The 11,225-nt window shown below is 38.2% G+C and overlaps 1 protein-coding gene across 7 annotated transcripts in view; it reads right to left on the bottom strand.

The window, feature by feature from the left end:
- Positions 1-8: 8 nt before the first annotated feature.
- The window catches only part of NEXN (nexilin F-actin binding protein), a 34,953-nt gene continuing 23,736 nt past the window's right edge, over positions 9-11,225 (bottom strand). For 2 of the 7 annotated variants that reach the window (XM_072419507.1, XM_072419511.1), the window contains 10 exons: positions 10,696-10,737; positions 9,847-10,044; positions 9,363-9,542; positions 8,831-9,019; positions 7,033-7,227; positions 5,123-5,320; positions 3,922-4,143; positions 3,594-3,779; positions 471-825; positions 9-379 (listed from right to left, as the gene is read on the bottom strand). In XM_072419507.1, coding sequence (XP_072275608.1) covers positions 366-379; positions 471-825; positions 3,594-3,779; positions 3,922-4,143; positions 5,123-5,320; positions 7,033-7,227; positions 8,831-9,019; positions 9,363-9,542; positions 9,847-10,044; positions 10,696-10,737 — 1,779 coding nt within the window. In that variant the 3' untranslated portion in view covers positions 9-365. Of the gene's footprint in view, positions 826-3,593; positions 3,780-3,921; positions 4,144-5,122; positions 5,321-7,032; positions 7,228-8,830; positions 9,020-9,362; positions 9,543-9,846; positions 10,045-10,695; positions 10,738-11,225 lie in introns of all 7 variants that reach the window. The other 5 variants (XM_072419508.1, XM_072419513.1, XM_072419510.1 and 2 more) reach the window with 4 other exon arrangements.

Below are 11,225 nucleotides of genomic sequence, written 5' to 3'. Positions count from 1 at the left end.
AAGACATGACAATTTAAACAAATGATTTATTAAGAAATCAAGACATCAAATTTCACTTATGTCAATCTTAAACAAGAATAACATCTAATTACCCGAGGAATATTTATAAAAATCAAGTTGGTAAAAGTATATAAAGGCATTTAAATACATTTTGAAATCCTGCTGTTTTTCCCTATGCAGTGTTTCTGTAAAGCCCTCACATCACTGTTCAGCATATCTATTCAACTGCAGCAACACATGCAGTGTAAGGCCAGCACTACAGGAATGGCGTATTAATGCAGCAGAGTTTCTCGTTTCCCTTGGCCCATTGAAGGAAGGCTGGATGCAATGAGAGTCAAAGGGTATTCTCCAGTAAAAGCAGGAGGTTAATAGTCGTCAGCTAAAAAGCAAGAAAAGAGAGAGTAGAATATAAGATAGTCCTGCAGTGTGTTAGAAATCATGCAATGAAATCCTAAAGCACTAACTCTTACTTTCAATGCTGAGAATGCAGCTGCTTGCAGCTGTGCCCCTGCTGTTCACTACTTTACACATATATTCTCCTTCATCCTCTGGGAAGGTTTCGGGTAGGTAAAGGCAGTAGGTCTCCCCTCGTTCAATATACTGATAGTCTTCAGAGTCCTGTAGCATCTCTCCTTCAAACCACCAAGTAACCTCAGGTTTTGGCTCTCCTGTAATTTTTACTGTAAATCTTACCGGCTCCCCATCTACCACAGACATATTCTTTAAAGGTTTTTTAAACCAAGGAGCCCCTGAGCGAGCCAGCTCCTCCTCTTCATACTGTGAGCCGTTGACACTGGCTTCTTCCTCATCTTCTTCTTCTCTCTTCTAATGGGGAAAAATAGGTAAGTGAATCTCTGCATATCAAAAAAACTAAAAATTGTCAAGAATACATTTTCACATGAAAGCTACCATTTCAGCCTTTGTCCGTAAACTTTGGTTCTACTTCATTGGTGATAAAACTGGTTAGCTGCAATCGGGCTTTTAGAGATGTTTTTTTTATATGGTAGATTATTCTTTAAACGTTGGGGGAAAGTTTAGTTGCTGTTAGCTAGAACAGCTTAAAAGGCTGATAAACGGTTCGCAATTGCCAAAGGTTAGACCTACTCTGGCATGCTGCAAGTACCGGACGGATGTGCAGACGGCTAGCCTACACCATATTCCCCCTCTCCATTGCATAGAATGATTGTCCAATTGATCATTTTGCAAACAACTTGAACTAATCAATACTTCATAACTCATGTTTCAAAAAAAAAAAAAAAAAGTTTTCCCAAAGTTTTAAAATGACATTTCAGCTAAATGTAGATTGTTACAGTATTTTGATCAAACAAAAGTGCTATCATGTATACACAATGAAGCATGGAAAATTTAGGAGATATTTGAGTTGTGATCTGTGGAACAGTTGAATTTTCTTGGGGTTGCCTTTATTGTTTTGTATTTTTGTATTATATCAAAAAAGGTTACCAAACCGGGAAGTCATCAGGTGCATCTCTTCTAGGCTTTCTTATATACAGTTGTACTCCTGCAGTCATATGGAATTGTCTGTGACTGGCTAAAAGGCAGATGCCACCACCTTGCAGCAGTTAGATTTCCTATACTTTGAGTACAGTATGAAAGGCTTACAACCATGAAATGAAGAGATGCCACTGCCCCTGTACATTTCTGATGTATAATGCAGTGTTTACACTGGTCCAGACATGATCATGTTGAAAAGACACGATAGGTTACATACTGGTAGGTTAGGTTGAAAAAAGACAAGTAGGGAAATATAGGGGTTTTATATATGGGATATCTCTAAGACATAGTTGGTCCAGAGGAAGGCAAAAATAAAAAACACCGGGCACAATTTGCTTAAATGGAAAAAAAATTCCGTTCTGGTTCCATGAGGCAATCGGATGTTCCCTGGCTCAACAGTCCCTGTTATTTTTACTTTAACGCCCTAATACCCCGTTATATTCGGTACGTCTGGAAAAGCATCTAGCTTTTTCTTAAAGCAATGTATAGTAGTTGCTGAAACTCCTTCCTGAGGGAGCCGATCCCACATTTTCAGACCTTACAGTGAAGAATCCCTTCTCAGGAACTTAAACTTCTTTTCCTCCAGACACAGAGTGCCCTCTTGTTCTTTGTAATGATCTCAAAGTGAATAATTGGGAAGAGAGTTCTCTATATGGACCATTTATATACTTATACAGGGTGATCATATCCCCCCAAAATGTCTCTCCTAATAGCTGAGCTCCTCCATTCCTTTTATTAATTTAGTTGCCTTTCTCTGCACTCTCTCAAATTCAACAATGTCCTTTTTGTGAACTGGTGCCCAAAACTGGACTGCATATTCCAGATGTGGTCTGACCAATGCTTTGTAGAGGAACATGATTATGTCTCCATCTCTGCAGTCTATTCCTCCTAATAAAAGAAAGTACTTTGCTAGCTTTAGATATTGCAGCTTGGCTATAGGTATGCTGTAAGTCTGATCTACCAGAACCCCCAGATCCTTTTCCATTTCTAACTCCCCCAAATGTATTCCCCCTAAACACTATGAAGCATGCATGGTATTAGCTCCCAAGTGCAAAACTTTACATTTATCTATATTAAATGTCATTTGCCACTTGGATGCCCAATCAAACAGTACATCCAGGTCTGCTTGTAGTTTATAGACATCCTGTATGGACTAAATTCCATTCAAAGTTTGGCGTCATCTGCAAACACAGAAATGGTACTTTTAATCCCAAACTCTATCATAAAGTTAAACAGTAAAGGTTCCAACACTGAACCCTGGGGTACACCACTAATAACCTTAGACCATTCAGAGTATGAATAATTAATTACAACTCTCTGGATGTGGTCTTTAAGCCAGTTCTCTACCCATTTACAGATTGACTTTTCAAACCTATTGACCCTAACTTGCATATTAAGCGTCTGTGGGGTACAGTGTGAAATGCTTGAGCAAAGTCTCTATCAACTGCTACTCCACTGTCTACCTGTTTACCTTACCTTTACTTCCTCATAAAAAGAGAGGAAATTTGTTTGACAACTTTGGTCTTTCTTGAAGCCATGCTGACTATCACTTATATTATTTTCTAGCAGAAACTTCTCTATGTGGTTCTTTATCAAACTCTCTAGGACCTTTCCAACTATGGACGTTAAACTAACCGGTCTGTAGTTACCTGGTAATGACTTAGCTCCCTTTTTTAAAGATAGGAACCACATTGGCCTTATGCCAATCCATCCGTACCTTGCCAGTGACTAAAGAGTCTAAAAATTGAAATAATGGCTTTGAAATAACTGAGCTCAGCTCTTTGAGGACATGTGGATGTAATCCATCAGGTCCTGACGCTTTGTCAACCTTAATTTTTCCCAGCTGTTTCTCAATCATATCAATTCTAGTATACAACTTGGTAAATATACCGAGTGTCCCAAATTTCTAATTAAAAGGTACAGCCAAATATTGTTCCTACACTTTCTATAAATCTTTACATTTCTGAACTGGAAATGTTCACCAAACGAATATAGATATACTATTTGTTCAGTCAATAAAAGTACTAAAGTCAGCTTTCCTTTAAATGTTAATGTATTATTTCCCCTGTACTATACAATACCTTCTGCAAAGCCGCATCAATTTCCTGCTGCTCAAATTGCATTCTTTGGAGCTTTTGTTCTTCGATTCGCCTCTGTTCCTCCTCTTCCCTAGCTTTTGCCATTTGTTCAAACCGAGCCTTCATGTTGACCTTGTGTGAGAAAGGAGCATGACTCTTCACAACTGGCCTCACATCAACCTCTTCATCCTGAAACATTTTAAGAGTTACTATATTTTGTCTTTACAGCTACCCCTGCAACAATCATGACCTCTGATCATGAGAATTGCAGCATCACAATCTAGAATCAGAATGGATTTGTTTTCAAGCCACACATCCTGTACACACTGACCTCATGAAAATGTTCAGCTTCCCTTTCTTTCAGTTCCTCATCTGTGGCCTTTCTTCTTAACCTTTCTTCCTCCACCTTTTTCTGTATTTCTTCTTCAGACAGTTTTCCAATCTTTTCAAATTTACTTTTCAAGTTTTTGGCTTGAATTGAACCCGTCCTCTTTAGCTTAATCAATTCTTCATACTCTCTACTTAATACTTCATAGCTCTCATTTATTTCCTCCTGAAAAATATAAATAAAAAGTTAAGGTATAACATAATTTTAGTGGCCATTCAACAACACCACATATATCTAAAGATCTGTGAAAAAAATAGAATCTGCATTGTGTAGGTTTGACTATTGATGGTGCACACTGCACCTGTGGTTAGCATAGCTCAACCCTAAGAATTTTTTAAAATCCTTTTGGCCTGTTGAACAATGGTTTGTTCTGAATAATCTATGCAAATGCTTTATCTGCCAGAAATCTAGTGCGTGCCTTAACTTTTTATAGTGCTGCACTGAAATCTCCAGCTTTGGCTCGACATGAGTTTTCAGTGGTCCACAGCATACGTTCACCTATTTAAGGGGGAGAGCCTTTCTTCTACTTGCCAACCAAGCTCTGTTCTTAAGACTAGAATACTAAGTGAATTTGTCACTAAGGCGCACAACGAAATACAAGTCTTGAGAATAGTAAATGCTTTTATAGTTATTACTGAGGGAACTAGACTTAGGTTTGAGGCTGGTGCAAGATGAGATACTTGACACAGAGATGCCATGCTGCCAAATTTAGGACCAAAGTTTTCGTACAACATACAATATTGAGTGGTCAGAGAGCGTCATAAATAAGGTAGGGCGGTAAGTGTGTCTGTATTAAGCTCAAAACTAATTTTTTGTTATAAATGGGTTAGTAAATTACAGGTACCCGTCTAAAGAGGAGCACAATGATTATTGCTCAAGGAACTTCTAGCAATCACTAGAGCAGCCCTGGTTGAGTAGTGATAGGTAAAGTCCTTTCTACCTGCCCTTTACAGTATATTGTATATTAATTTTGATGCCATGACCAATGTGACTAATTTCGTACACACCACTTAAGTCATAATATACTTCAATGGTGTCTGAAAGTGTCATATCTAATATAGACAGACCCTAGCTCTGATCCTGGAGAAAAAGTTTCCTTAGTGGTAATTACAATATCCACTATTATCTATAAAACATTGTGTACCTCTCCCATCTCTTGACGTAGCTGAGCAAACTCTTGTTTTTCAAGTTCCAGCTTTTGTTTTTTCTCTTCTTCTTTTAACCTTTTCTCTTCTTCCATTTTCTGTCTGAGTCTTTCTTCAAAGTTTATTTCCAGTTTACCTGGTGCAAGTGTCTCCTGAGATGTGGTTTTACTGAGTGGCAGGGTGTCTTCATCTGGCTCCTGGGGAAAAAATATATATTTCTAGCAAGTTTCCATATATAGCAACCTTATTGTTTCCCAAAGTAAACAAGCTCTGTCTTTCATGGTTACCAAAGTGGTGAATGAAATGACTCATGGCCCAAAAGATGTCACTTTGAGTTCCCTGGTCTTGTTGAATTTTGCATCAGTGGTTAAGCTACAGACCTATGGGTCCTTTTGCACAATTTAGACCTGGATTCCCCCTTTTGTGGAAACTGCACCATTACTTATTGTTGCCTAGCTAAAGATCAATGGGCCTAGTGCTAATTTTTGACAAGGCCCTCCAAAAAAAAAAAAAAAAAAAAAATACAAGGACAAGCTTTTTCAAATCAGAATCACCTCTTTACACCAGAGAAAGCCAATGGTAGAAGATTGAGTAAGCGGCCTGGACTCAATCAAGACCTCAATAATCCATTCCTTTGTTTCTGGTGTATAATTTTGGCAAATGGGTGCCTGTCTTAGCTACATACCCATGCAACCAAATGCACAAACCCCGGATGCTTGGGGTTAACAGTTGAACAACCTCCCATTTGTTGATGCGTGCAAAGTTCTGGGGCCAACATTACTTGGTAGAGCCATCTACATGACTCTAAGTATGTTTTTATTAGTCCATAAAGGTGGTATTCTAACCACTATTGTTTGGGCCATTATTTCCACCATCCAATTTAAAAGGTTTTTTGCCCTTGACCCAAAATTTGGTCTTAGTAGGGATTCCCTGAGACCTAAAAATTATCTCGGGTTTCGTAGGGGTAAAAAAGCTTCAGAAAGGCTGATATATATGGCATAACAGGCTACTTATTTCCAATTATAGATTATTATAAACCCTATCAGAGGCAGTTCAAGGGTGACTTCACATGTATGTCTGTTATACAGATAGTCCTCGACATACAGATGACTCCTAGATGCGGACGGGCTTCTCTGCTCGTTCCTGTGCTGGACAGAGGCTTGACGAGAGAGAGGGGCGGTTTGCATGACTTGCAGAAGAAATATTATGCTAAACACAGCTGAGGTTGTGGGTGATCTTAGCGATTGAGCTCTTTCTGCAGTCTCTTGTAACTCTGTAATGACCAAGACAAACTCTGCAATTGTTTCTTTTTGCATATCAAAGCACAGCTTTCTCCAGAAAGTAATGAATGTCTAGGCTCCATAAAGATTTTTTTTTTTTTGCTTTGTGATACATTGAGGATTTTATACAGTAACTGACACCATGCTGCCTAATAATATGTTGAGACAAACATCTGTCCTAATTGCATTTATTAAAATAATGTACCGGTTACAATCCCTATCTCGTATGTAACCCGGGGATTACCTGTACTTGAGTGGGGGGGCTTGCAGCCCATTAGGCCAAATGGGTTATTTGACACACAGCATTGCACAAAAAGAAGTGCATATACTTTATGTTTAGATTCTTGGAGCAAATGCACAGCACATGAGTTACCCTACAATGAACTGCAGATCAGCTTATGGTACCTTGGGGTATGGTACCTTGCTCTACTGTACCAACGTTTGTCACATGCACTACTGTGTATGAACTAGCCTTATCTTTTTAAAGAATGCAGATGGCAGGGATGTCTATTCGAATATAATGGAATAATAATTTTATACCTGCACATAGAAAAAAGAAGGTCTGCTTTTAAACCTACAATCTGTAAAGGTTTTAGGAATTTTAGTATGGTGCATTTTTGAGACATTACCATGTTTTTCCTTGCTTCTGCAAATTGCTTCCTTTCCTCCTCCAGTCTCCTCCGGGCTTCCTCTTCTGCTCTCCTGTGCTCCTCTTCTCTCCTCTGTTTTTCCAGTTCTTCAAAACTTAATTTCAGTTTACCAGGTTGGCTGTTCTCCTTTGTAACTTCCAGTCTGATATCCTCGTCGTCGTCCTCATTGGAAGCCTGTAGAGATTACATATTTACTTGTTTAAACATTCATCAAATCTTTTAGAAGGAGCTTCCAAAAGACAAATCTTTTCCAGACCATCTCAAAATTACATTTTTTTTAACAGATATCAAGGTTCACCTCCCTGTACTTTTTTCCTGCAGTCTTTAGGCTGGTGGTGACATCACTGATCTTTCTTCTTCCACAGAGGTGGGTAGTCTTTCCAGACTGAGCATTCTATCCGTTCTGTGACCCAAGATGCATAGGGGCAGTACCAAATGTTTGACTTAGGCTGGATACACACATGCAATAATTGTCTGTGGAAAGGATCTTTCACAGGCCTTTCCAATGACAAAGGACTTCACGATGCATTAACTAGCGCTGTACATGCAGCGCCCTTCTGGTTTAGGGAGAGTGAAGGGGAAGAACGATGGAGCCTCACCGTGCTGGGCTCTATATCCTTCACTTTCATTACAATTTTTCCTTGTCCATTCTCCGTGGATAATCCAGGATGATTGTCCAGACGATGAGCGCTGTACACACACCAGATTCTCATCTTGATATCAGCCCTGAGGGGATAATCGGACAAAAATCATCTGGCGTGTGTACGTAGCTTTAGTCTCATCCCTCCAACAGAGCTTGGCCTGCAAGAGGGGGTAGGAGCTTAAAAAGTGCATGCCAGTAGTAGGAGAGGCATACGCTCATCGGTCTGCTGTTGTGCTGTCCAGTCACTGGCTATGGGCAAAATACAAACCTTTTATTATGACCGCAGTAGAAAAGTCTGATGTCCAGGCTACCAGAGCTGCCTGAATCTTTTAGAGTAAAATGAAGTAAAATACAAACTATATGGTAAGTAACTTTAAAAAGAAAAAAAAAAAAATTACTGTATTTCAAAATAAGTCGTAATCCTAAACATTCAATTATCTAACTTTTTTTTTTATTATTTCAAAAAATTGAAAGCAAGGGAATGTGCATTAGTAATTTGCATTCTGCTATTATTTAATTGCTGAATCTATGTAATCAATGCAAGTACCAAAAGCAAATCAGATTAATGATGCACTGATAGGAAATGCAAAAGCAAAGTTATCCACCATCCCCATTGTTGTTTTTTACATTTGCAAATAAAAGCAACAGCATTCTATAGGTAAGTGTATCAGGATGTTCAATAAATGGGTTGGCTAAATAGGGTGTTGAACTTGGAGCCAGTGGAAACCTCCAGTTGGGGCCAAGCACCTAACTTAAAGCTCGTCACAATAATTGCTTAATATGACTATACGTAAAGTAGCCCTCATTCAATTATAGTCAGAATATTGGAGAACTGAGAGCTAGTAAAATGACTTTAGGCTATGTTCACACTGGGTGAGGTTGTGGTGCATTTACCTCTTGCCAGGGGACTGCTACCTCTGAAATGCTACATGTACCTTCTCCCTGTGGAATCCTCATAGAGCATGAATGGGAGCAGCAGTGAGCGGTAATGACTGCCTCCAGCTGTTTAAGAACCACCTCTGCTGTGCAAGTCACCAAGCAAGGTGCCAGCCGCCCACTGTCACTCAATCACATATTACAATGACCAGTTTACATTTCCCATTTTTTTCCCCAAAAACAACATTTCTACTCTACCATGCTCTTCCTTGCTTCAGCAAAGGCTCTCTTTTCTTCTTCTATCCTCCTCCTCGCCTCCTCCTCCACTTTTATTCTCTCCTCCTCCTTTCTCTGTTTCTCTAACTCCTCAAAACTCAACTTCAGTTTTCCTGGACGTATTTCATCTTTGTGTGCGTTGACTGGCTGTTCTTCGTCTCCGTCATTGACCTTTTGGAAAACATATGCTACAAATGTTATGCAAACTTCATATCTTGTAGCAAAAGTTATTTCTGGTTTAGTATCACATCAACACCTTGGGTTGTAACTGATGACAAAGCTAAATGCTATAGAAATTGGCCCCTTTATCCAAAAAAAACTAATAAAGATGTAGGTATTATGACAAGTGTCTCATTATAATTCTTAGAAATGAACAACCCCCTTAAAGTAAAAATGGTCAAAAGACAATATGGGCAGTATATATAGATGGAATAGCTCCAAGCTCTGGGGTATGGCATTGAGAAATACTAAAATCTTAAATACTAGGGGACCAGATCTGCGCCATTTTTTTTACCACGTGTTGCCTTGCTTCTTCAAAAGCCCGTCTCTCTTCCTCTAACCGAATACGAGCCTCTTCTTCTGCCAGCTTTTTCTGTTGTTCCTGCCTCTGTTTTTCTATCTCCTCAAAGGATAATTTGAGTTTTCCAGGTGTTACTTGTTCCTTGCTCTTCTTGTCTTGGGTTTCTGTCTCATCCTTGGAAAATAAGATTTGCTCTCATAAGTTGGGAAAGCATTTTGATATTCTGACCTCTTGGTTCAATAAAAAACTGGCCACTAACTATTAAAAGTATCTGGAGAAACCCATAAATGAACTATGGTCATGTTTATTATCAGATATTTCTCTGCTTGTGCCCTTGCTTTAAAATTTCTTCCTCTAACACATGGTTTTTACTAAAAGATAACCCAAACCTCTGAATTTTCTAGCCAACATGTTCTAAATTTCCCAATTCTTTTGGTCTATAAACAGCTATACCACCTCCAATATATCTAATCATTACCATAGCAGAGGAACGTCTCTTAGCATCTCGGAATGACCTCCTATGTTCATCATATCTTCTGTTTTTTTCTTCCTCGCGTCTTCTCTTTTCTTCTTCTTCCCTCTGTTTTTCCAAATCCTCAAATTTCATATTTATTTTTCCAGGAGATCTAACTGCCTTTACTGGAGTCACCATAACTTCCTCTTCTTCCTCTCCTTCCTGTTTGAAATAAACATTCTTCTTGGTTAGTGGATTTGTTTTTTAAGACCAGTTTTTGCTAAGAGGAAACCTGTTGACACATTCAACTCTGAAAACAAAAGAATGTGAGTTTCTACAAAAAGAGTTATTATGTAACAGGATGACCTTGTTGGCAGAGCATCTTCATCAAGAAACCATGTTCAGTAGATGATTGGTATAAATCTTGAAGATCTGTGGTTTGAAGTATTTTTCACACTTTAAGTATTGAAAAGATACTGTATCTGAGGAACACTTAAAAGGTTCAGAAGAACACTCAAGCTCAATACGAACGTATAAAGCTGAGATGAAAAAATAATATGCCTGTATTCCGTGCACCACAGAGGTAACCTATTATGTATTGGACAGATATTTTGTGAAATTTACAAATTACATATTTAATATGTAATAATAATAATAATAATATCTGTTTTCTTGATCTCCCATGTCACATTTAACATGGGCCTTCAAAATGAATTTTTAGACATGGTCACCAGGATATTATTATGTGAATTGAAAAAAAACAGGCTATTTCCTTATTACCCAGTGGTGTTAGTATAGACAGTGATAGAGTGTGGAAAAATAAGAAAAGTTACATAAAGAAAGGATGTTTGAATTGAAGAAATATCTTTTTACCTCCATGTCCGAGTCACTTTCCGCACAGTTAATGTCCTCAATCTATTAAATAAGAATTTTAAAGTGTCAAACCCTGCTGTGTTTTACTCTTCCAAAGTAAATACTTGCTTCTGAATAGCTCAAGACCTCAGGTGCACTGGAAAAATGTAATTCTGTGATTTAGAATCCCCAAAATACAAAAATAATGCATGACAGTTAAAATTACGAGAGATATTTTGACATTGTCTGGAAAGTGTTCAAAATTCAGCAGATGCAGAAATCTTCTTTCTGTTCCTAGCTGTTAAAGAAGAAAACCACAAACGGACAAGGTTCTAAAAAAGTTTTATCGTTCTGCTTTTTCCCTCATTTTGTTAGAAAATGTAGCAAAAAAGGATGCTTACGTTGTAAAAAATATTTAAGGAAATTAAGTCAAACAGTAGCCATGATTTATTTTCATTTTTGCAAGGTCTGATGTTCTTTTTGACTGCAGGAAAATGGAACATGTTTAGTATTTCTTATCTGCACATGTTCGAGTACCATGTTTATCAATC

Source organism: Pyxicephalus adspersus, chromosome 8, assembly GCF_032062135.1.
Source record: "Pyxicephalus adspersus chromosome 8, UCB_Pads_2.0, whole genome shotgun sequence".
Taxonomy (NCBI): Eukaryota; Metazoa; Chordata; class Amphibia; order Anura; family Pyxicephalidae; genus Pyxicephalus; species Pyxicephalus adspersus.
The sequence above is the reverse complement of the archived record's forward strand: the minus strand, read 5'-3'. Positions and strand labels throughout refer to the sequence as shown.